Below are 27,101 nucleotides of genomic sequence, written 5' to 3'. Positions count from 1 at the left end.
AAGAAAGTCGACTGTAATACTTTGATGAGATTCATGCAAAGACATTAGTCCTCCTTCTGATTGAAAACTGATTAAATCATCGACTTTGATTGCTCAAACTATGTACGCACAGGAAAGATGGACATGTAATTATGCTCATTGATGGTAAGATTTTAAGTGTCTGTTGTATTTATATGATATCGAACAAGATGCTGACCATTGTCCAAGCTGTATTCATGAGATCAGAATTTGATTGCCTTAAATTTGTAACCCATGCACCTACATGTAGCATGGAATGACTTTATATCAGAGTCTCAGATCAACTTTTATGTCATTAACTATAGCAGGGGCCCTTTTCTCATAAATGATGTTCACTTAATATGGGACTTCATGTGTTGCTTGAACTGAGCCTTATTTGCCAGGTTTAAAGGTTAATGGGTTGCTTGAACAGAACATTAATTACCAGTTTTAGCGATCTGTATGGCTAGCTGCTATAAAAGCAATGTAAATTATGTAATTTTTCTTTTGAAGCATTACAATCCTCTGCAGTGTATATACAATGGATGTTATGAGAGGATGATTCTCTCAATCTTCATAGTCTTATCACCTTATCAATACACCTAGTTATAAATATCACAACAAAAATTACTAGGATTATTTGGTTTGGGGTTTTTTTCCCCCAATTCCCGATCATTTCTAAAAGTGAATTCATTTTTAACAAGATATATTTGACGCAAGTGAAATACAAATCTCTGAAAATCTTAATCGTGAATTTAATTAACCATGTGTGGCAGTCAGATGGGCGAGTAGGTAGAGCACCTGACTGGAGATTCAAGAGGCCCCGGTTCGAATCCCAATCTGAAGTTGGAGTGAACTGTAGCATTAAATTATTTTTTTCCTAATTCCTGTTACATTTGGTGCAGTAAAGCAGCCCCTGGAACTGACAGGTGAAAATGTCTACCAGAGGATAAAGATCCTGGGTTGATGTCTTCAAGGAGTGAAGACATTTAAGGAGGGAGGAATTTAGCGGTCAGATGGGTTCGATCGCCAGTGGCCAGATAGCTCAGTTGGAAGAGTACCCGACAGGAGATTCAAGGGGACTGGGTTCAACTGGTCCAATGCATTTTCTCCCTTCCTGTTACAAATGTATCTATGAACCTATCTTACGGTCTCACCTTAGACCCTAGGGATCATGGTTCGAACAGCTTTCAATCCACGTTATACATGAGGAATTGTTTGTGTTACCAGAGTTAGTTGGTTTTATATTCAATTACATGTTTTACTAATTAACTTTCTCGTGCTGTGCGAGTTCACTGTATTGTATGCGAGCGTTGCATACCCATGGACATAGACAGACTGACCGTTATATATGCACGACTAGTTCTAATCCATGTCACATTCCCGCCACTAACCCTTCTATCACTCTCTTAACCAGTCCTTTGAATAGGCCAGAGCTAATTAATTATTACATACAGAAACAAGATAATTATATATCTGCGAGATTCATGTCCTGACAAGAATCTATTTCATGTGTTTAGTTTAATTGTCTATGTGCCATTGTGTTGTCAATGTGTAAAATCGTGCATTTGTTGCTTTAATTTTAGGTTTTATTATACAATTATAAACAAATAAGTTAGAAATCCTGAGATGCTCAAAAGCTGTACCACGGTTTACATTTGCATATTAATTTGACAGGTTTTCCCCATGTATTTCTTGAGAAGTTTCTCCATATAATCCCATCAAGGAACCCCCTTATGTCTTAATCCAAGTTCAGAAGTCATGGCAGGAATACATTTTATTACTCGATGCGGTCAGCTGAGTTCGATCGCCAGTCAGGCCAGATAGCTCAGTTGTTATCTAGAGCATTCAGGGGGCCTGGGTTTGAATCCCAGTCTCGTCCGTTGCATTTTCTCCCTTCCAGTTACATAAGCAAGGAAGTCTTCATATAAATTCATATAGGGCCTCAGAGAGAGAGAAATCTTGTATCCTTGCAGTTCTTCCAGATTTTTTCATAATGATTTATGTGCAACTCGAGTCCCTATCCGTGTTTAAACAAAATTCAATCATCAATTAACTATTCTGCAAGCATTGCATCATTCTCTCACCAGAGGGTGCATTACGCAAGCTTAGTGCTAGGAGCGCAGGGATCTCTGGGTAGAGAATGGCTTGGCAAAGCAATACACGAGATAAGTTCCCTACCGGCCCCAAGTCTAGTCCTCTGCGTAATATTCTGCATGAACAATCACGTCAATATTTTATGCACAAGAGTAACCAGGTCCCACAAAATAAAAGCCATGCGACAGATTAAAAATCCGTACTTTCCATGTCAAAGGGCCCCAACTCAGCAAAGACTCAATGGAACAGAACTTGATGCAACTTGTCATGGTAAAAACAATGTACAAAATATTGAATGTTTTCTGGATTGACAGTGTAAACCTATAGCCCTCTCTCAACATGGAAGTTCTACCATTTTTGGTTGTATTTTAAGCATTCCGTCATCTCTAGTTGTAGGGTGAAATAATATCAATAATTTTATTTTTAGTGTAAATAAAATAAATTATTGATATCAATTCACCCTACTACATTCACAAGTGAGAAACTTTTAAGGTTCTCTCAGAAACTTCATAAGCTCAAATATGTCTTACCCCACACCAGTCCTAAACGTTTCTTGCATCATGACTTCCATCATGAAAATTACTTGCTGTTAACCAGTTCATCACTGGTAAATCGTGAAAGTTGTTGCAAATAAAAGTTTACGTATCTTCCCTTTATAAAATACAGCACTTCATTTGAACCAACTCCATTTGGCTGAAACCAACAGTTGCTTTTGTGGCAAAGTTGAGAATGCGAAAAGATACGCAGATGAGACTTGGAGGACAATCATTCTTCAGAAAATTTCACTTGAACTTCAACCTCAGCTAATCCAATCATTACAATAACAGTCTCGAGGACATATCCTACTGTTATCTCGATTTCAAAATATAGTGAGAATCATTTCACCTCTAGAAACCAAGAATAAAACACTCAACATTCAAAGATTTTATTTTTGAACAACCACATTCAAAAACTTTTGTTTTGAATTGTCTGAGCTGCAGGATTATAGGTTATTTTTCCCCCAAAATATACAGCACAGCACAAAAAAAATTACAAGAAAAAGTAACTAACACAAAATATGCCGTCCCATTCTTAAACACCCTCTCCTTAATGTTTCTGTTTTCATACATACTCTAGGGTTTGTTACATCAACATACATGACATGCCAATTCATTGTACGAGATTATTTGCTGTGAAATGGACATAGGCATAGCATTTCGCTACCAATAATCAAAATAGAATATTTCAATAAAAAATTTCAAGTTTTATCACTCCACACAATTGACCAGTATTCACTTTGCCTCAGAAGTACGCCCTGCATGAGAATGATTTGTAGTAGAACATACTGTAGAAATAAACAAGATTGGGGGGAAGTTCTATGGTCAAACAGTCCAAAAAACTGCTTACAATTACACCAAGGACAGGGGCAACCGGAAGACAGCCAATAGACCATTAAAAATGGTTTTTCAAACTTTTAACATGGGTGTTGGACCATAGACACTTCCAATATTAAATGGTGTGGACCCTGTAACCCTTTACAGCTACAGCGACAACACTTTATCGTCAAGCAAACCATTCACAAGGCCCTCCCCGTTATATCCCTGTAAAATTCACCCTCTGCCAAAATTCCCCCACACTCATCATAAAACAACTATACTATATAATACACAGTTATCCTTATTTTCCTCATTTTAAAAGTCATTCATACATCACATCCTAAAGTAAAAGAACAAAATACTGAATAAATTAATTTGTATACAGTATATATATACATATATAAAAAAAAATTGCCATTGATGTGAATGTAAAAACGTCATCTGTGATACAATATTACAAAAAGAAATTGCACATTATTTTCAAGATGATTTCATCACAGATAAACAGGCATTGCTTGCAACAAGGACGATGCCACGTGCACCATGATCACATCGCACCTCCTCTGACGACTGTGGAAGCACCAGGTCAGTCAATAACAAGGCAGGCAGCACCAAAAAATAAACGATTTTTCTAATAGTAAGAAGACATGTACTGTACATGGTACAATAAATATTTATCACTTGTAACATTTTATTTTGTCTCGATGCGGGTAAAAATGATCATGAGGAAACACTAATGGCAGAGGATGAAAGCCCTGGTATAAGAAAAAAAAAAAAAGGCCCCGCAAATACTGCTGAACATTATCAATACTGCGTGAATATCATATGGAAATACTAAATATGGAAATATACGCAACACATAATTTTTTTAAAAAAATCTTGTGACACAAGAATATTATCATGGTATATCAAGAAGAGATAATGGTAAAGATAATCCAATGGAAAAAAAAATGAGACCCATTACATACACAAACGGCAACTTGAACACATTTTGGAATGTTTTGTACAGTATAATTTTTGTCTGTAAATGTATCATATATATCTCTGGATCCCTACATCATAAAATGACATTTCACACTGGAAACAGTTTTTGGCACAATTAGACATGTAAAAATACATGACAGGCATACTCCTACAACAGAATGACTGAAACTGTGTACTTTCACATTTAAAAATATGTGCACATGCATCTAAATATACCCTGTACATTTCATCTGTCACACTTGAGATACACATGAGCACTACTGTTGAAATTGACACGGAGATTCACCATTACTGTCAGTGTATATTCCCCGTCAGTATAAGCTTTTATAATTATCAATAATGATATGTTTTTATATCCTTTACCTGAGGTAAAATCAATTTGACTGAAAAGCATAACAATTCAAAAGTACATATACTGTTCATTTCTTAAATATAGTCCAAAAAATCCACAACCTATCCATTGTGCAAGTTTCGATCATGAAGCCTAAATACAATGTAGTTATTTTCTCCCTTTAGAATTTTAAGGGTGTTCAAGAAATCGCAACAGAGATGCAGCAACACCCTTTGCATTCATATAGTATGTTGTCTACGTTTGCTTTGTTTCAATTGTTTTGTCCACGATTGGGGAAGACATATTTAAAAAATTCCACTTTGCATGGTTGCTTTTAGTATTTTAGTGGGATATGCATTAACTAGAAAAAAAACCAAGAACATAAATCATTTCCAAAACAGATTTGCCTATATTGTTTAGTTTTCTAACTATATGAAAATAAAAATTGCAAGTTTTTCTACAGAATCAAGTATATTACTACATGTACTATACATGCAAGAGACATTTTTTCCTTCTTTGGCATTTTAAAGAAATCTCAAAATCCTTTGAACTACCAAAGTCCCATGGTAAAACAGAGGAAGATCTTCGTAGCACTTAATTAAATGACTTCAATAATGAAGAAAATTTTGAAAATGGAGATTCTACACACTAGCCTTTGATCATATTTCAAGGGTGTAAATTCGTTAAAATTACATGCAAATCTGAAGAGTATGCTGCTCCGTGTTTATTTCCGCAACAGCCTTAAACTATAAAAATTCAATGAAAAGAAAAATTATACACAATTTCCAGGAATGAGGGATCCAGAGCATCCAAACAATTTTTTAAAATAAAATTTGTTCCATTTGAACAAAGTTTAAGTGAGGGTGAAATCTCACAGTACGAGTAACAAACATTTCATCAAAAACTAACATTTAGGAAAATAAAAACACAACAAAGGATGAAAAAATATCCTCCGACGTACTTGTTCTGGGACTATTTATAGTAATAGGTCAAGGTCATTTTACACTACAAAAGGTCAGGTGTCTGGATATCAAGGTTGCTCAGTCAAAGTATGCAGTTAAAACACAAACTCTGCAAGAATACCTCCACAACAAATATTTAAGAAACAAAAAACTGGCACATATCATGTCTCCTCCCCCGTCAGATGACCTTTTGAAAGACATTGTGGCTCAATCATAAAAATATGGATACACTGAGAACGACAGTTTGTGACACTAGTCTTCTGAATTAAAGCACGTTTGCTAGGTTTCAAATGCCCTTAGTGAACTACCACTACATATTCAGGCAAGTTTTTACATAGGATTGTCATATTACATGCCCCATATATACAAGCAGGGCTAAACTACAAATGTCTGCTCTACAAATCTGGGCAATACGACAATTCCAGGACTCAGCTCTATTACTTAAAACCATGGAACTAAGGACATTTAAAACTACATAGCTAAATATTTACATGATTTGGACAGAAATTCTCTCCGTTTCCAACTACCAATGACATAAAAAAAAGCACTCTCCTTCCTTGGAAGCTGAGCTCCAGTTAATTTCTAGACTTCAAACACATACATCATTGTCGCTCCATCTGTTCCCAAGCTGTGATCTGTTAAACACATCACATCCCAAGTACAATATCCATCCATTATCGGCTTCAAAACAGGGAATCCACTAATCGAATTAATATCAATTAACAATTCCACATGCTGAAAGAAATACATGCACAAATTACACCATGAAATAGAACCATAAAAGTAAATCTGTGCACTCTATAATACAGTATCAGTCAAGTATTTTTTGTTATTGAAAAAAAAAAGTACTTCATTTTCAAAATTGTTACCCCCATGTGTTGTGAGATACACTTCCACAATGAGTGAAGAAATGGGGCAAGAAACTGACACTTAATGTGTTTGACTAGCATCACAAATGTGTTTAAATATGTACAGAACCTTCGTTCTTTTCAGTATCAGATCTTCAAACCAGGATTGAGAATCAGAATACCCCTTCTTTAAAAAGAAATTAGAGATGTTATTGATAAGTTTATCGTTCAAAGGAAAGAGTATCTATATATCTGTGCAAATAACCTCATTCTCTTTCAATATATCGGTGAACTGGTCTTCCTATTGATTCCAATTTCCAAAAATAATGTTCTTTAAAAAATTCTACATTTGGAAACAGGACGGCATCATTGCAAAAAATATTGAAACTACATGACTACAATATTAAGAAAAAATCTTACAATAGCTTCTTGGTAATATACAATAGAACCAGCAAACAGATTTCATCATTTTTCCATACAGAAAGACGATCAATATTTCACTTCATATTCCAAAAGGAAAAAAGTTAAACAGTAATCTGTGTACATTTATAGATATTTATATATCTATAGCTAAGTACATGTACAACTTAATAGAGTACACTGTAAATTTCATGAATTTAGCTATCACAATGTCAGCACAAAAACTTAGTCATTACTCTTTTAAAAAATTCATAATACATTCATGAGTGTGACCCCCAAGTGCCTGACCAGAATATCAGCACCAGCACATTATCTAAATGCCAAAAAAAAGATACATTTTCTTCTAAAGAATTCATTGTCCTGTTGAAACAGTTCTGCCCATAATCTTTAATGCATTGGTCAACAGTAGAAAAATAATGCAGTAAAGGGTTAAAAATAAGTTATCTCTAAAGTTTGCCTGACCAATGCTTGCAGAATGTAAAAATCACAAGGTTAATTCGTGAACAGTCAGTCAATGGCAATTCCATTTTTTTTTTGCCATTATAAAAGAGTTATATGGACACAACAATTCACGATATGTGATATTGGTAACAAATGCTGACATTGCTAAAACATTAATTAAAATACTAATTATGACACAGTTGAACGAGGGCTCTCCTAACACAGTAATCTTCCACAACTTCTGTCTTTCTCTACTACAACCCAAGCTCTCGTTTCACTGCAAATTTCTGAATTCCTCTCAAATGGCAAACAGACTGCCTGCTAAAAATCTTGAATTCACAAAGGGCTGGTTCTACCATATTGTCACCCTGCAAAATGTACAACAGTGAAAATAAACAAAATGTGGTTGTTGCTGAACTCTTCAGTTGCCCCACCAGTCTGGGGCAGCATTGTTGCTGGGTGCAGAATAGGCTCCACCATAGGAACCTCCGTAGCTGCTATACTGGTTAGCCATTGGGTTATAATTGTTGCTATAACCCCCTCCTCCACCCTGGGGCTGTTGGGGCTGGGATTTAGGTTTATTCTGCTGTCTGTAGTCTCTTGATCCGAATCCATTGTTGGCAAATCTACAATCATCAAATTCAGTTCTAGTTCACAATTCAAACAAGGATATTGCAATAGGATAGAATCTTTATCATAAGATCTCCAAATAATTAACAAGCTTCATCTGTGTTGCAATTCACACTGAGCTTGATTTCATAGTTCTATTTCATCCAATATTACATCCCCCAAATGATTCATGATCAATATGCATGTACGATGTAAATACAATACAAGGTCACTGAAGTATATGTATTAGATAAATTGTATCATTAGTGATTACATTACAATCGAAATTCGAAACAGTAAAAAAATATGTACATGAAATTTCACAAAAAATAATCAATTACATTCAATAAACCTTGAAATTTAAAGGAAAACAATCAATACTTTTGTTAAATCTGAATGCCTTTGCTATAATTCAAAATTTATGAATATATAATAAACATAAAATATCAAGGTACAGAATCTATAACCAATGCAAGGCAGGAAATTTATGTGCAGTGTGTGTACTTGTACATGTACTTGTGAAATACTTGTGTAAAATTCCTAGCATTAACATCTTTGATTCAAGTTACACCTTTTCCTAAAATTTCACTAAAACCCTTCAACTGGACTTATATGACTTCACAAGATATTTTGCAGGGCGAGAGGACATCACTCACCTTCTTCCTCCACCTCTTCTGGATCCGCCTGCTGGTCGGGCTTCATAAGCCATGGATTCCAGCCAGGAGGGTACTTCCTGATGAGCTTCCACAAGCAGGTCCATCAAGTCCCTCACTATATTTTTGTTCTTTTCATTGAAAAACGATGTCGCCAGACCTGTAAATATTTCATCCATCAAAACAAAGTTTAGTCACCCTTTCTATCTTCACAAAAATATTTTAAATCTCACATAAAATTTTGCAAATTTATTTTGCAGTACAGTACAATATGACTTTGACATTCATGGTTTTAAGAATGGTAAGTGGAGGATATGTACATTAATAATTTGAAATTGAAAAGTTTCAAATTTCATTTCGTGAAAAAATATAGTTCTAGTAGAATGTACTTTGAAAAAAAAACAACCTGCTGGATTATAACACGCAAACTACAGACCAGTAGTCGACACGTTATCCTACTGAGTTTCCCAGCAAAATGACTAGAAAAGGAATAAACATGTATTGCCGATATTCATATTTTCAATCAAGGACCACACACACATGCAATATGCACATCATGCATCTTCAAATGAAAGGGATAATAATTTAACAAAATTTAAAAAAGAGAGAACACAATAGTGAAATATACCATGGCTACGTTCATTAGTTGTTCTTTTTAACATCACTTGCCCAGGTTACCCACTCTTTTTAACATCACTTGCCCAGGTTACCCACTCTTTTTAACATCACTTGTCCAGGTTACCCACTCTTTTATCATCACTTACCCAGGTTACCCACTCTGCCTGTTCTTCCAATCCTATGTACATATTCTTCAATGTCACTCGGCAAGTCAAAGTTAACAACATGTCGGACGTTTTGGATATCCAAACCTCTTGCAGCCACCTATGATTAAAACAAAATTTTTACAAATTCTTCGTGTGGTTCTTCAGAACAATGTACTTGGAACATGCACAGTTAAATACATGTACTAATAACATTATGGTAACTTTTGAGTAATCACAAAATGTACATTTATTGCAAATATTCTTCTTGTTTTCTCTAAGCCTTAACAACTATACAATTTAAAGCATTTCTCTTCAGTCTGTTCCACTGAAGTACAACGAATTACTAGTACTCACCTAACACACACATATCTCATAACCACTTAAAGAAAAATTATCAAACTGAAATCCCGGAAATAACCTACAACTCTATCTTCCCCTTCTAACAATACCTCCCCCTTCTAACAGCATATCCCCTACTCACTGCTGTGGCAACAATGATGGGCCTGTCTCCACTCCTAAATAATCTCAGAGCCTCCTCTCTTTCCTTCTGGGAGCGGTCACCATGAATGCTGGTGGCAGGATACCCCTCCCTGATCAGGAAATCTTCCAGGGAATCAGCACCTTTCTTGGTCTCCACAAAGACAAGAGTCAGAGAGTCGGGACCAGCGGCTGCGTTGAGGAGATCTAATAGGAAGGAGCGTTTCTCCATCTCCTCCACCCACACCACTTTCTGGGTGATGTTTTCACTGGTGCTACCCACTCTTCCCACAGCCAAGAAAATGTAGTTGTCCAGAAAATCTCGAGCAAGCATCTGAAATTGAAGGAAGACCTCAATCATTTAGTTAAGCATAAATCGTTTAATTAATTTATGTGTACATCTTCTAAAACAAAAACATCCTAGAAAAGTGAAAGCCTTTTCTTTTATTGCTTTAAAGTCGACTTTTTTACAACAAAAATTACAGAAAGCATTTCTCAAATTCTACTGAGAGCAGGGATTAGTCTTAGCAAATGACTTTCACAACGTTCTTGTCTTCTAGATGTTCACCTGAATTTCCTTGGGAAATGTGGCGCTGAACATGAGAGTCTGTCTTATACCACATGGCGGCATGTTGTCTTTCTCTACGATGCGGCGGATCTGAGGTTCAAATCCCATGTCCAACATTCTGTCTGCCTCATCAAGAACCAAGAACCTAAAATCAAAGTCAGTAAAATCAAACCAGAAATCAACTAAAATAAGCTTCAATTATCCATATTTATCATGACCAAATTTTCCCTTTAGATTTTTGCAAGTGATTCATTGCTTGTTTCATCTTCCAAGACTTCAAATCATATATATAGCTTGGTTTTTGACAATCATTTATAACTCACCTTTATTAACACTAAAATAACCATTATCAAACGTTAAATCAGGAAGTTATCCTTAGTAACTTTGACCTACTTGCAGTGTTCCAGACCAATCTTTCCCCTCTCCAGCATGTCCACCAATCGTCCAGGGGTGGCCACCAACAAATGACATCCCCTGTCAAGGTCCCTCATCTGAGCTCCGATATCTGCCCCTCCATACACCACGCAGGGTCTCACACGAGATCGGTAGGCAAACTAGAAGCATACAGTGTGCCTGATATTTTCACACGATACATGTAACAACTACATTGTCAGGAAAGGATCCTCGTGGGTGTGTATGAGAGACATCAACTCGGATCTCTTCTCCAATTTTAATGAAAATAATCACATGTTCTCCCAATTTCCACTTACTCTTTGGCCTCAAATTATTTTTTAACCTTGAAATCTTTGCAGAAATGTTGAACATGCTCAATATAAATATCACATATCCAGTTTTTTTTTTGTTTTTTTTTTATTGTACATTCAAATTTGAAACGAAGGAAAAGCTAGCACACACACTGTCATCCCAGCTATATTTGGGGACAGATAGATAAAAGAGATTTAATGCACAATATACAATACACAGTTCACAACTAATTTGTAATGCAATTCTACATATCATGTCACTTTTATATAATACATTTCCAACAATACAAACCTTCCTTGCTTCGTCAAAGATCTGGTAAGCAAGTTCACGAGTAGGCGCCAAGATGAGCGCTAACGGGTACTGTTTTCTCCTTCCATACTGTCTGGAAGATGCCACATTCTGGAAGATCAAAATCAGGATCATAGACAGGAAGGTAAACAAGTGGCCTATGGGCCACATCACTCACCCGAGTCACCTTGGCTCATATTCAAAGATTTATCCTATATATTAGCATGTAATACTTTGATCCCTATTGTGGCCTTAACTTACCCCCGGGGGGCATGATTTTTACAAACTTGAATCTCTATGTCAGGAAGTTTTCACTATGTCAGGAAGCTTCCATGTAAATGTAAACTTTTCTGGCCCAGTGATTTTACAGAAGATTTTTAATGATTTTCCCTATATATTTGTATGTAAAATTTTGATTCCCTACTGTGGCCCCATCTTATCCCCGGGGACCATGATTTTTACAAACTTAAATCTGCACTGTCTGGAAGCTTTCGTGCAAATGTAAACTTCTTTGGCCCAATGGTTCTTAAGGAGAAAATTTTTAAAGATTTTTTTGTATTTATTAGTTATGTGAAACTTTGATCCCCTATTGTGGCCCCATCCTAGCCCCAGGGGTCACGAGTTTTAACAAATTTGAATCTGTACCATGTCAGGAAACTTTCGTGAAAATTTTAGCTTTTCTGGCTCAGTGGTTCTTGAGAAGAAGATTTTTAAAGATTTTCCCTATATACATGTATTTGTATGTAAAACTTTGATCTCCTATTGTCGCCTTATTTTACTCCCGGGGGCCATGATTTTCACAAACTTGAATTCGCACTATGTTAGGAAGCATTCATGTAAATTTCCACTTTCCTGGCCCAGTAGTTTTTGAGAAGATTTTTAAAGATTTTCCCTATATATTTGTATGTAAAACTTTTTTGTATTTATTAGTTATGTGAAACTTTGATCTCCTATTGTGGACCCATCCTATCCCCGGGGCCATAATTTTAACAAACTTGAATCTGCACTATGTCAGGAAGCTTTCATGTAAATCTAAGTTTTTCTGGCTTAGTGGTTCTTGAGAAGAAGATTTTTAAAGATTTTTCCTATATATTTGTATGTAAAACTTTGATCCCCTATTGTGGCCCCATCCTACCCCCAGTGGCCATGATTTTAACACATCATCAAACTAAAACCATCCTTCACATCACTACCAAAGCAACCTATAGACCTCAAAAAAATAAATTCAACTATACAGCTGGTTCAATCAAGTATCTGTTTCCATTCTTACAACATCTGTGTGAATATATTCAAGTAAACCAACAGGTACATGTATATAGCACATTATTTCATGCTGTGATACCTCATGAAGCAATATAGGTCAAAATACCAGAAAAGAAGGACAGTAGAAGTATTTATCAAGAAACCAAACTTTGTCCCAACCAGATAACAATTCCCGTAAAAGATTCCTGTATTGTGCTTTGATGTCAATAATACACACCACAACAACTAAGGCCTCATAGCCAACAGCATCTTCGCTAGCCAAGGGTTTACGATCCACTCCACCTCTCTACAACCCTTGGCTGCGTTAGAACGATTTTCATTGCTGTTTGATTTACATCATGTTCAACAATGAAAATGCATCTTTCAACTATACTTTGTGTGTTGTTAAAATAAAAATAGCTGCAACCAGAGCTAATCATAAATCATTAAATCATTAAAAATCAATAAAAAAAAATTTAATAGACAAAGCCTCATTGCACAATCTACACACCACCATGTTGTATGGAGACTATGAAAATCTGATCAAACGGAAGCATTTTGAAGACGATATCTAATCGTTTACACATTCCTTCGTCTTTCAAGTATTCTGACGCAACACGCCTTCTGCAGGGGACTTGGCCTGCATCCAATTATATGCAGGAAATTGTTGTCATGAAAACCGTGCTTAAACACAGCCAAGGGTTGTATAAAAGCAGATCGTAAACCCTTGGCTAGCTAAGATGAGTCAAAAGCAATACACCTCAAAAGGAATATAAACATCAGTTTTGTGCAAGTCACTTATTTCACAACAAATTACACTTTGTGAAATACATGTATATGACTAATAAGAGCCAAAGTAGAGGATAAATAAACTAGTTTTTACTGCACTTTAATTCAAATGGAGGGAATATGATACACAAAAGCTGTCAAACATTGTCGTCATCACTTACCGACGATTCTTCAGGTCCATTCTCATAAACTCGATTCAACACTGGAACCAGGAAAGCAGCAGTCTTTCCAGAGCCTAAAGTATTCATACACAGATATGTACTACAAAGTACATTTCATACAGACCCTAAAACAATTATACACAACATTTACACATAAACTATCTATAAAAATTACATTAGTACCGAGCTTCAAGGATATTTAATAACGCAATACTGTATCATTACAGAGATGCCATTAAGTATAACAAACTGAAAAGCACAAGAGAATGAACAGGACATGAAATTTAAACATTGTTTTCCAAAACTCACCTGTCTGGGCACAGGCCATAAGATCCCGCTTATTCAGCACAATAGGAATGGCGTGCTTCTGTACTGGGGTAGGCTTAGAGTAACGACTCAGTACAATGTTGTTTCTGATAATCTCTCCCAAGCTACAATCCTCAAACTGGAAACATACAATATCCATAGCATATTTAACATTACACAAAATAAAATTCATGTTTAGCTTTACAAACACAAAATCAGTAGACAGATGTTTTTTCTCCAGTCTTGGGCAGGTTTAGTTTTTTGTATTCTTTTAACAACAAAAAATTTGACTTAAAAAAAACCCCACCCTTTTTCATCTTACAAATATGAATATTTTTAATCTGACTGTTCGAGGTTGAAACAGTCCACTTGTGGTGTTGATCAAAGACAGCCTCTAAGTCTGACTCGTCTCGATCTCGCACATTTCTATTTACTCACAGACTCAATGTTTTTGGGGGCGTTTTCTCCAGTGGCTTCCACTGGTATATCTTCATATTTATCAAAGTTGATGCCCGTGTTTCCTGTTCCAAAGAGCTCTCTACAAATGAAAAAATCATGCATCACAAAATGTGTACTTTCTTCAACTAAATGTCTTGACAAAACACTCATTAAAGTCTTGTCAGAAAATATTTTGGCAGATGATTAGAGTTTAATCACTTGACTGAAAACTTCCAATATATCTTGTAGTTTTTTTTTTTTACAATGTCAAACAATTCTTAAAGAAATTTTCACCATACAAGCAGTTAAAATTGGCTTAATATTAATTTTTCATAATCTAAATCTGCCATACTCTTCAAGACGTGGGTTTGCAGGCAGTGGAACTGTCCAGTTTTCCTTGGTGGTCTCTTGGGGGTACTTGCCCCCAGAGTTGTAATCAGTGCGATTGTCCCATCTGTTGTTTGTCCCAAAGTCCCCATCATTTTGATTTCTCCCCCGGTTGAAGTTGCGGTCATCATCCAGGTTATCCCAGCGTCCCCCTGCATTGGGCGGAGCACTGCTCTGTCTCTGGAAGCGGTCCCCATCTCCTCCATAGTTGTTGAATCGGTCCCCACCTCCTCCATATCTAATCAAAATCACAAGTCAATTCTAAGAAATGTGCAGCCTGCATCTTTTTGTATCAATCGAATCCTATTGTTTGTGAAAACCTTCCATACTGTTCACAACAGCTGACATAAAAGTATATTTGTTATGGAATGGACCAAGTGATTTTTTTACTAGAATGTTTAGTGAATCTATCCTTTAGCATCTTTTTCAACTAAGATGATTACAGGACAATGCATGATTTCACACATAGTTACAATATAAACGATGTTTACATTTAATTTAAATATCAGGCCATATATAATCTGTGCTTTGCTGTGTTACTGGCTATGATTGAACATAATTTTTACTAACCTTCCAGGTGCAGTATTTTGGTAGCCACCACCACCACCACCACCACGGCGGTTCTGGTAGTTGTTGTAACTACCACGGTTTCCACCACCTTGATTGTAACCACCTCGGTTATAATTATTGTAACTGCCTCTGTCACCCAAGTCTGAAATAAAGAAGATAAAATTACTCCAGTGATTGCACTCTACCATTTGCAGAATTTCACGGCTGACAGAATATACGTATTAGCCAATGATAAAACTATTTTTAGGAGTTGTCTTCTTTCTTTATACTCTGACCAAAATTTGTACTGACAAATTCACAAGACAAGGATGATAACATAAGCAAGAAAAACTAATCATGTAATTACACAGGGATTTTTTAAGGTTCTGTTGGGGGGCTGAAATAAGGCCCCATTCCCAAAGCTAAAAAGCAGGTATTTTTACCAATTTTTGCTTTGAAATTCCCTAACAATGAAAACAAATCATGCTGGGTAGCCAAATCCTTCAAAAATCTTCTTTACAGGCCCACAGATTACATTTTTTGCTTCAAAATTCTTAAGCAAACCTAATTTTGTGGCCTCTGCTTATTCAAATTAGATAAGCTTTGACCAAATTGAAAGTCAGAAGGAGCCCAATTATACCTTAAAGCATTCTGAATTGGGTTTCCCCCTATTTCTTTGTATGAAACATTTTTCCCAATTTCAAGCAAATGTCGCTATTTTTCCCAATTGGAAAGGCCCTGGAAATCAAGACCTTAAAAAAACCTATTACAGTGTATATTTAGCCGCATGTTCGTACTATATCACAGGGAATTCTGTCCAAGATAGAAGTGCTTTTAATATTAAATGTTGAATTAGAGAAAGAGATTGTGGTAACTGTGAGAAACTTACTGGGCTGACTGAAGCTTTGGGGAGGCCCCCCGTTCATATATCCACCCCTTCCTTGATTATATCCTCCACGACTGAAACCTCCATCTGAAAACAAAAAAAGTCCCTTATTCATTGTACAATGTACCTTAACTTTCTTCTAATCAAACTTCCTACATTTCAAACTCATGCTAAATGTCCAATTTGCCCTGCTTTTCTAATTATATCTTTCACTTTCTACCATTTAAGCACTGTTATCCAAAACATAAGGGGGGTGAGGAGAGCCGAGAGCAGATTCAATATCTTTTTAAAATGCAACCTCTAGCGTCTGTCACCTACCTCGGCCTCCTCTGTTGTCGGGCAGCGGGGGTGGGGGGAAATTTGGCACTATGCCCATGGGGGGAGGAGCAGTTGCCCCCGGTGAGCTTCTCATGTGAGGCGGCACATAGCGCTGCTGACCTTGGTTACCTTGACCTAAAAAATAAAATTTTTAAATCTAAGTAACTCTTGCATTAACTGCAGACGATTTATTGAAGACATTTATTAAATCTAACACGAAGTAAACAGAATACAAGACAACAAACATGCTGTGGAAGCAATGCTGCTCTGAATAGGAAGCAGAATTGTCTTTACGTAATGCATACCAAAAAAATAAAAATCCTAAAAGATGCAAACAAGATGGACACGATAGTGATGGCCAGTTCACTGAATTGTAATATCATAAATGACCATTTAATATTCATATTACATTAAGCTGTTTAAAATTAACATTTTAATATCCACATAGGGATGTAACAGTTTAAAAACTATTTTCGGTTTGGTTTGAGTTTTCCTCACTTTTTGGGGAAGGGGGTGACTATTATCATAATAAAAGAAGAAAAATGCAATACACAGGTCACCTAACCAGTCATAATATCGGAATATTGGCGAAGTTTGCAGAAAATTTAGATTTTTAATTCATTTAAACATAGGAATCTTTATTACAAGAACCAAATTAATTTCAAGGGCACATTAAAAATAAAATTAATATAAATTTAAATTCTGCTAACAATGTCATGTGCTTCTAAAACTAATTCAGCTTATGGAATTTATAATTCTATTAGAGTGACATAGTAAAATCCAAATGTATCACTAAAAGGTAGGTCAACATAGCCTTACATATCACTGTGACCCGACTCTCAATAATGACTAATGTAAACAAACTTAGAGAAGTACAGTACTCTACCAAAGATAGCTTTACATGACAGAGGTTGCTTTACATTACAGAGATTGTATTTAAATTGCTGTATCAATGTCAAATACCAAACCAAACCGAATTCAGAAAATGTACGACATGAACAGCTGTTTCTGTCGACCTTTTTGGAACCATTACATCCCTATGTTTCACTCAAAGAGGACTTTTTAGTAGCAATACCTACATAATCACAAGTAGATACAGTAATTTATATGATTTTATTAAGTTTTATTTTCTTTATGTACAGAGCAATGCTATGAAACATTCATTCAATAACCTTGAGGATAAAAGTTAATTTACATAATAATGAATAATCATGATCCTTAAGTTACAGGATATTATTCACATTTACTTCATTAACAGTCACATTTACAAACATCCTAAACTGTTATTATGCGCACGCCATTCCTACATATATATGTAATAAGATGCAGTTGAGTAACCAATGTATGTCAACGCAATTACCAGCTAAATTCACTTAAAATCTGACCAATCACTGACACTGGACGACTTTTTTGTTGGAAAATAAAACAAAGATCATGCTAAAAGCTAAGAGAACGACAGTATGAATCAGGATATAATGTTTCATCTCGTCAGTATCAGTGTAAAATTCATTAGGTGCTGTAAACAAACTTCTAACAACAAATCAAAACTACACTCGGAATTCTGAATTTAAAAAAAAAAAAAAAAATAATTTCCTGATTTACATGTTAACAATGCTAAAATATTACCAATGTTCCTGTATCTATTTTCTGCATTACAAGAAACCCTCACTGCACTTTTTTTTTCTTGTCCTACTTGTAGAACTCAGGCAGTCCCCGAGAAACAATTCTAAACTAGATGATGAAGAACTGGGTTCATTAACATTCTAATTTGATCTGCTTACGACTGCAATTTACATGGTGTAAATAACAAAACTACTTAATCTTTGCAGTCAATCATGAATTTACCATGTGTGACATCACAAACACATGACATTTCCTGCCCAGAAATTTCTATTTTTCAAAACCTGTTTTGTCTTTAGAAAGTATGGACAACATGCATTGATTGTCAAGTTAACCTTTACATACTAATGTTGCATATATATTACATGACTTAGTTTTGATTGATGCATGTGGCTCATGAATATTTTGTTTTCAACGACTGACTTAAAGAAATGTTAACATTTTTTCTAACAACATTTCATTAATTGTTGACATTGGTTTTGGTATTTCAGTTTCTGTCAATTTCAATGTTGAATCTACTGAATGTCTGTCCTCACTCTTGTGTAGTCTACTTAAACTGCATAAGTGTGCAGCGTTCTCTGTAAGACCATGTCAAGATGAGTCCAGGCCCCAAGACCATAAACTGAGAATAGACACAAGTCAAAATTTTAATTACTTATATCTTAAGATTTATCTAGCACATATGTTTTAAAAAAACCTGCAGGTTTATAAAAAATTCAAATGCAATCAAAAATACTGAAAAATTTCATGTATTTATGAAAATTATTTTAAAAGTTAGCTGGATTTGAAATCTAGACTTAAAGGGACTGGTTCACAATTTTTGATAAAACTATTTTTCATGTTTGATGGTAAACATTAAAAATATAACTCATTTAATATTGACAGCCAAAATTTTGACCTTCTGAATGCAAGAATTAAAGCAATATTTTAGCCTTAAATCTGTGTTATGTAAACAAAGACTCGAGTCTTTTTATGTATACACACAAACAAGTGAAATATTGATTTTGTAATATAAAGCATCTTTATTTTTGCATAGTCACAAATTTTAACTTTTACATGACACATTTACCCCAAAAATGCTACGAAATGTGAAAGATATAATAATCTTAGATCGATATCCATTTCTTTTGAAAATTTCATAAACAATAACATACCGCAATCTTTGTTTACAAAACAAATAATAAAGTCTCTAAAATGAGCTTCTTTGATAATGTATAACCTTAATTTTTATGTGAACTCTTTTAAACACATTAGACTGTAGATTTTGATCATTAAAAGTGAAAAAGAAAAATTGGGGGGAAATCGTGAATCAGTCCCTTTAAGTCTGTCTTGAGGTCTGGTTTTATTTAATGGCCTCATGGTTTTTTAGAAATGCTCAGTCCCAAGTTTAGAATATAAAATGCCCATATACTCAAATTATGAAAAACCACATACAATGAACTTGTCTGTATTTTGAATTTTCTTTATTCATTTTTTTTTTGGAGGGGGGGGTGCATTTACTGGCATTAGTCAAACTGACAGCCTTGGGAGTTTAACCTTGAGAGATATATTTAAGTCTATATATCGCTATGTATATGTACAAAATTTCTGTTAAGAATTTTTTACTACAGTATTTTTTTTTTTCTTTAAATCAAATTTCAGATTATGTAGCAATGAGTAATTATATACATTAATTTCAAAAGTCAAACCACACTTCATTCAAGTAAAAAATTCTCATTGATATAGAGTTGAACCTTATTTTTCAGGTTTTGTAATTTCTACACCCTGGTGTTAAATTGAAATGTATGTCACCTATTTTTCAAACTTGGAACATTTCAAAAGTTGGCAATCCCATACCGATTATCAAAATCAGCTTAAGCTACATATTTTTAAAAAAAATTCTAACTCTCAAAAAAAAAAAAAAAACCAGACGAGTTGAACCCTGAAAATCCTGAGCATACTGTGGTCGTACTGAGAAATATACGACACCTGGCATGTAGAACATTTGTTCCTGAAACCGGGGGTTTGCGTTGTTTGGTCGATAATTTCGTCCATCTACAAATCAAAGTTTACTATCAACATTTTCGGAATGTGCGAAATACAAAACATACTCAACATAATTATATGTTCATTGGTATGAATCAATCTGTATAACCAGATACTGCTGTCATTGATGCATTCTAAATCTTCTGGAGAGGAGGAGGGGGTGTCCAAAAGAAATCATATTAATCCATTTAGTAAATTTAAAAATACAATTTAATACACAATGACCCTGATGGTTTCAAAACAGGACTAAATTACAACACATTACTTCAGATTGGATTTACCTTTAATATTTTGCTTTCAAGACAGACAGGGATACCGATCACTATACTTAGGTTTGACATTTATACGTTTTTTAACACTAGACCAGTCAGGCTACTTTCAATGATTTTTACTAAACTTGACCTTATATCCACAAGCCTTGACCAAACTTTCCAGAGAAAAATAAGACAGTCTGATGGTTTTGCCATTTAATAATCAATTTAAAAATAATTAATTCAAATGATAAACAACACTTTCGCTGTAAAGTTTGATTTAAAATGTATTCAATCATCAAAAAAAAAAAAATTATAGTCCCATTAATGCTTTTCTAATTTCTAAAGTTGATAATAGATTATTAAGATCATGATTGCGACCAATTTACTTTTTCATAAGCTTGGTATGTTTCTTCCCTACCTTTTCTTTTTTTCTCTCTGTATTTGAATAATGGAGACATTCCCACACATATATAAGCCAACAATGAAAAATGGCTGTTTACAATAGTATTTGATAAGTTTTTCTCAAATTTAATTCATGTAAACAGTGATTGGGGAAGGCCAAAATGGCCTTTGGGACTATAGTTTTCAATGGACCATTTTCAGATTTAATGGGCCATCAACATATTTCAATAAATAGCAAATGTGCAGTGGAACATTATTGTTTTAATTGAAACTCTGAACCATGACCACGATCTTTTCCATCGCTCTTGAAAAAGTTTTTTACTTTGTTTCAATGTCCCCTTCTCAACCATATCATTGCTTTTAACGGCATTGGTATTTGAAGACGGTCTCTCGTTTTTTTCCATTATTTGGGTTTTTTCACTTTCTGTCATTTCTGTATCTGTCCTTGGACTTCCGAAACTTAAACGCTAGAGTATAAGCATAAGAAGACGTGATGAGATGTGATGTAAGAGGAAATAGGTGATCTAATTTGGTTTATATTGCTTCAACCAATGAGATTCTGTGTATCAGAATACATAGGAATTAAAAATGAAAGTACAAAAAATAGGTCGTACCCAATTAATTCTAGAGAGAAAAAAAAACCGAAGTTACAATCAATAATGAATGCGTAGTTTGGCGAATGGATTAGATAATTTAATGCGCCAATTTTCACCTGAATGGGACTATGGTGCAGGGCCTTCCCAATCACTGAGTAAATCGGTTTTAAATTGAATTCAATTTACATCCATTCGTCCATTTATACACATTCACATTTTTAATCAGTCAGGGGAATAAGACAAACATGTTACTTGTAAAATAACATCAGTTGTTTAACACATTTTATTACAGTAAAAAAACAACAACCACACACCGCTATTTTTTCGACGCTCATCGAAATCTTCGTGTTTTTAGTATTTCCCATCGATATATATTGCTTTCTCGGATTCCACGATGTTGAAGAAAATGTAGTTTGCAGAAGACGCCAATCAACAATCGTTAACGGTGGCATGTAGCAGACGAGCTTAGAAGAATTTTACTTGTTATCATGAAGTGTTATTTACATTTTTAGGGGAAATCTTATTGATAAATTTTCCCCACTTTTCCGAAGGCTCCGAATACTTTTCCTGAATTAAGCAAGGTGATATCAATCAACAACGGGATGTCAAATGCGTGTTTAAAATTCAATATTCCAAAATAACGTTTAAGAAAATTTACTAGCCCCATCGGACTGACTAAAACAAATGTCATTCAGTCCGCCAGACTTTTAACCAGTCATAGACTGACAGGCATAATTATGTTAATTTCGAGCCCTGTTAATCAACATGAAATCTGAAAACATCAGATAATTTGTAAATCTGAATTTTATGACTGGATTCAATGTGTAAAAACACCAACCTACCTTGAAAAATGTAAGCTGGAGGACATCAAACAAAAAGAATTTTAATGACCTAGTTATTCAACTGCATAAAGAGTTTTGAAGCATGCAAGCCTTAACACACCACATGAAATGGTTGCAGATGCTGACAGATAGATTCCAGTATACATCAACACTAATTCCAGATTTCATTGATCTAAAGAATCCCAACTGAAATCCGATGAACAACTCTTTTACCCCAAGCCAAGGATAAGTACTAAAGCTTTTTAGGTAAATATATTTTCAAGTACTCATCAATGACAGCCCTAAATCAAGCTACAACCCAGATTGTTTAATACAACATTTTCATGGATTTAATTTCATGACCACAGACAAGGAACTTTAAAAAAAAAAATCAACACTCACCACTGCAAACCAAAATAGAGCAAACAATACTCTTCAGTACTCTTATAATTTTAATTCCACAATCAGTTGCAGCAACAACAACAACAACAACAAAAAACCCACGGCAAATACAATTTGCCTTTAAAGTTCTAAAGTATTCCAACAGTAATTATATTCTATCACTTAACTTTTAGCATGACATCTACAAACACCCAATGCTTCCAGGTTAAATATCAAACACTGCTACTGCATGTGGGAAAATATTTTTCTGCATAAACTACCAACATAAAGCCAAATACACACAATCCACCAAAATTTCAGTTTTTGATGCACAAACTCAAATTCTTCTCCTTTGTGAAGGAAGCAATGAATTTTGAATCATGTAAAAAAGAAAGTACTTTTCTTTTAAATTCCTGGATAGTTCTAGCAAATTTCTATTTCCCACATTCACAAAATTAACCAAGGTCTCAGTAGAGCTCTCTTTCTCAATGAAACTGGGGTCAATGGAATATGCAACTTCCGAGATATCAGCTCTGCTGTGATAGAGGTACGTTCAGTGTTCTGTTGAACACTTCAGTGGGTACAAGATGTATACATATATTATAGACTAGCTATGTAAATAAGGATAGAAGTTATGAAAGTGTAAATTTTGTTTATATCAGCTGTTGATATACATTAAACTGACCATATCAAGAATAATATTTGTTTTGAATAAGGCCATTAAACTAAATTATATGTAATTATTTTATATTTCCTCTTCTGCACGAGTGTGTCACAAAAATCGATAATCACCCATCTTTCTTTGATTATAGTGTCTATAATCAAAGAAAGATGGGTGATTATCGATTTTTGTTTGAGCTATTTCATTAACAAATACTCCTAAACTTATTAAAATTGTGTGTCCCAGTAGCTTGGGTGGTTACATGATTTATGATAACCATACTTTAGGCAATGTATGAAGGCAGCGATAAGCATTTGTACCCACCACTTGTGAACAAAAGTAGGTTTTGCATCTCACTGTGTGCAAGAGTTCAACATAGGGAAAGAACCATTGGGCAACTCGGAAATGGCGTATTAGGAAAATATTTCCTATTCAAGATTGGGTGTTCATCTACGGTGAATAGGAAATAAAACAGAATTCTGTCTCAAACTTAAATTCAAGAGTATACATAGAAACATTCTGATCACACCATCTTTTTTAGGTGCAGACACATGAACATATTGAACAGGAGGAGTTTATTTTCCACTATTAATGCAACTTTTAAATTTACATGTATTTCGATATAAATGTTAAGTCCAAAAAGTGTTTCTCAATGATCTCCCGAACAATGTTAAAACATTTCTAGGGTAGAGGGTATAATATTGTGAAAATATTTGAACCTGACCAACAGACAGTCCCTTATGTGTCGATCTAAACACTAAACCAGAATATTCAGTGGTCACTTTCAAGTTTTATTAAGTATATGGCACATAGAACTGCTTGGGGTTTTTGTATGTATATATATATATATATATATATACACATAAAAAATATCACTTTAGTTCAGATTTTACAGATTGCACCAAAAATCACATGGATCAACATACACATTACTATGGAGTAACCTCCAGATGTTAAATCAAGAAGCTACAGAACATCAGGAAGCCATTTTTATTTCTGATTTAATGAATTTTGTCCGTCATGTCAACCAAGGCTGACAAAATTTACAAATTCTGCAGTTTGGGGAAAACTGATTTTTTTTTTTTAAATAGGAATCCCTATTGGGTTATTCATTTGGCCCCCAGTTTTAGTGAAGCGAGAGCTCTGATCTGCATGCGAGTCTTAACAAGTTTTAATAAACCGAGCCAGTGGTCTTTCATCCTCTTTCAATACAGGTGAAACTTGGACACTAATATAAAATACTGTTATATCATTGTAAATTTCACTGCAACATTCACAAACTCCCTGATGTTAATGTGTAAACTCACCTTTTCCACTGTAAGGTCTTCCACCAGACCCTAAGTCTATACCAGCAAACTATAAAACAAAAAACAGGTACATTCATCATAAAATTACATCACTATAAATGCTAGTGTATAATAACCCCCAATACTGTGGCCCCCACCCCAATTATTTGTGTGGGAATCAACCTTATTTTTCCTTCATTTTTAGCTATGAAATGGAGTCTAGGATATTTGATAGAAGTTTCCCAAATAAGATCCGAGTACAAGTAAATAAATTGAGGAAAGTACCATAAACAAAATGACTAGCAAACTTTGCATTTTGGGGCATAAAAGACATAATAATCTCAGTCCTTCATGAAATTTATGAATATATATATATATTATATATATCCCTCCACACTTCTCTCGAGAGAGTTATCGTCCTTGATCAGCTGATTGGGGTATTATTCTCGATCAAATAGATTCATAAAAATAACATATACATTATAATAACAACTCTATAAGGGAAGTAAATCCCGTATATCTACATCTATCTAACTATTTCCCGTGGTGATTTCACGTAAAAACATGTCATTTCTTTATCATTGTGGTCGTCGCCATTTTGGATTTGGGCCGGGGAAGAAAGCGACCTAATATTCCGATCATTTTTCACGAATTGATGGTAAACTGAGTCTAAAGACGGAAACAAAAGTGGTGTCTTTCTATTGCGCAACAATACTAACCTGCTGCTCTAGACCTTGACCATTTTGATTATGAACATTTGACATCATAAGTCCACTCTATCTTCCACAAGAGAACTGTGTTGGGAGAGCCAATGAACGCTAAGCCGTGTCCGCTTATATACGCCAGTCAATGATCACGTGATAGGGAGCCCCGGCGGAAAAAAAGAGAGGCGGTAAATTACGGAATTTTTCATTAGGACCCCACATTTTGACATCTTTCTTTCTTTTCTTTTTTCTTTTTTAACAGCCAGAGTAATCTATATTCTGAAAGTTATCAACCGTGACTGGTTTTTATCCAAGAGAATAGAATTTGAAAATCAATCTAATTTAGTAATTTTGAAAAAAATCAGAAATTTTGTGTGCGTATATATAAACATGTAATGCAATACTTTTATTAGAGACATATATGTCTCTGCTTTGATTTATAGCCAAAAACAAATTTACAAGTCAAACATTGCTATGGTGAAATATGTACATGCCATGAAATGGGTTGTCCTAAGATATAGATATTCGGCAGCACATTTTTATTTATAAATTGATCTTTATCATTTCATCAGAAGACTCTCAGTTGTCACAAGAAAGAAAAAGCTTTCATATCAAGTGGTTTTAAAAACGGGAAAAAAGCAACCACAAAATTCGCCGCACACGAGAAAAGTGATTGCCATAAAGAGGCAATGGAAAGGGAGTTTACGATAAAGGAGGAGGTTAAAGATGTTGGAGAATGTCTTTCAAAGACCCACGAAGTCGAGAAGAAGTCTAACAGAGAGAAGTTGCTTAAAATCACAAACATTTTGAAGTTTCTTGCTCGACAAGGAATAGCTCTTCGGGGTGACAAAGACGAGAAAAACTCGAACTTTAATCAACTTCTCATGCTAGAGGCTAAACGCGATTCCCAGCTTCAGGAATGGCTACAACGCAAGACAAATAAGTATGTAGCTCCAGATATACAAAATTAAATTTTTCAGGTGATGGGGTTGCAGGTTTTGCGACAAATTGTTGCTTTCATCAAATCGTCTGAATTATTTTCAATAATGGCAGACGAAACTTGACACGAGATATTTCCAACAAAGAGCAACTTGTTTTATGCATTCGATGGGTTGATCAAAATTTTACCGCTCATGAAGATTTATTAGGGATGTACTGTCTTTCTGACATTGGGGCTAATTCAATAACCCTAGCAATTAAAGATGCCCTTTTGAGGTTCGATCTGTCTATCAATAAAAGTACGAGGCCAGTGTTATGACATGGCTGCTTCTATGGCTGGTTCAAAGTCAGGTGTTGCAACATAAATTCATGCACTTGAACCCAGAGCCCTTTACATACACTGTTATGGTCATGCTCTTAACCTAGCTTGCAGTGATTCTATTTAGGGATGTAGGTTGTTTAGAGACACCCTGGACATTGCAAAGGATATAACAAAGTTGATTAAAGAATCTCCAAGAAGGGAGATGATTTTCAATACATTAAAAAATGCCCAAAATCTAGAGAAAACGTCAGCGGGAATAAGGGTTTTGTGTCCCACACGAAGGACAATAAAAGCCGACACAGTTTTGAGCATTTTGTCGAACTATGAAATTCTAGGAAATGTTTGGAATGAAAGCCTCCAATACGTGCGTGGGGTAGAAATGAGAAACAGAATTAGGGGAGTGGCTGCTTATATGTGCAGGTTTGATTTCTTCTTTGGGTGTTTACTGAGTGAAAAACTTTTACGTTATAGTGATAATTTGGCAAAGGCTCTGCAGGCTCCAAATCTCTCGGCGA

At 35.0% G+C, this 27,101-nt stretch overlaps 1 protein-coding gene across 5 annotated transcripts; it reads right to left on the bottom strand.

Annotated features, from left to right (window-relative positions):
* Positions 1-3,005: 3,005 nt before the first annotated feature.
* Positions 3,006-25,472, bottom strand: LOC130050351 (ATP-dependent RNA helicase DDX3X-like). Of its 5 annotated transcripts, XM_056150218.1 has the most exons (17): positions 25,341-25,467; positions 24,643-24,691; positions 20,164-20,229; positions 16,576-16,710; positions 16,261-16,344; positions 15,393-15,534; positions 14,788-15,060; positions 14,436-14,535; positions 14,001-14,136; positions 13,692-13,765; positions 11,503-11,610; positions 10,900-11,060; positions 10,507-10,651; positions 9,943-10,272; positions 9,462-9,579; positions 8,701-8,857; positions 3,006-8,061 (listed from the first exon to the last, which is right to left on the bottom strand). In XM_056150218.1, exons 1-17 carry the CDS (start codon positions 25,386-25,388, stop codon positions 7,857-7,859), a joined length of 2,331 nt encoding a protein of 776 aa, XP_056006193.1. In that variant the 5' UTR covers positions 25,389-25,467; the 3' UTR covers positions 3,006-7,856. The 5 variants fall into 5 exon arrangements, 4 of the variants coding, with proteins under 4 accessions (XP_056006193.1, XP_056006195.1, XP_056006194.1 ...); XM_056150220.1 differs by lacking the exon at positions 16,576-16,710 and having other exon boundaries at positions 25,341-25,472; XM_056150219.1 differs by lacking the exon at positions 20,164-20,229 and having other exon boundaries at positions 25,341-25,452.
* Between the last annotated feature and the right edge of the window lie 1,629 nt (positions 25,473-27,101).

The sequence above is a fragment of the Ostrea edulis genome, chromosome 9 (assembly GCF_947568905.1).
Source record: "Ostrea edulis chromosome 9, xbOstEdul1.1, whole genome shotgun sequence".
In the NCBI taxonomy this organism is placed as follows: Eukaryota; Metazoa; Mollusca; class Bivalvia; order Ostreida; family Ostreidae; genus Ostrea; species Ostrea edulis.
This window is presented reverse-complemented; position numbering and strand designations above follow the sequence as displayed.

Bases quoted from the DNA above. Each gene is read 5' to 3' on its own strand.
- LOC130050351 (XM_056150218.1), bottom strand. From the start codon at position 25,388: ATGATGTCAAATGTTCATAATCAAAATGGTCAAGGTCTAGAGCAGCAG. The intron at 13,766-14,000 runs GTGAGTTTTGGA...TGAATACTTTAG, and splicing joins TATGGCCTGTGCCCAGACAG to GCTCTGGAAAGACTGCTGCT. The intron at 11,061-11,502 runs GTTTGTATTGTT...GTATGCTTCTAG, and splicing joins TCTTTGACGAAGCAAGGAAG to TTTGCCTACCGATCTCGTGT.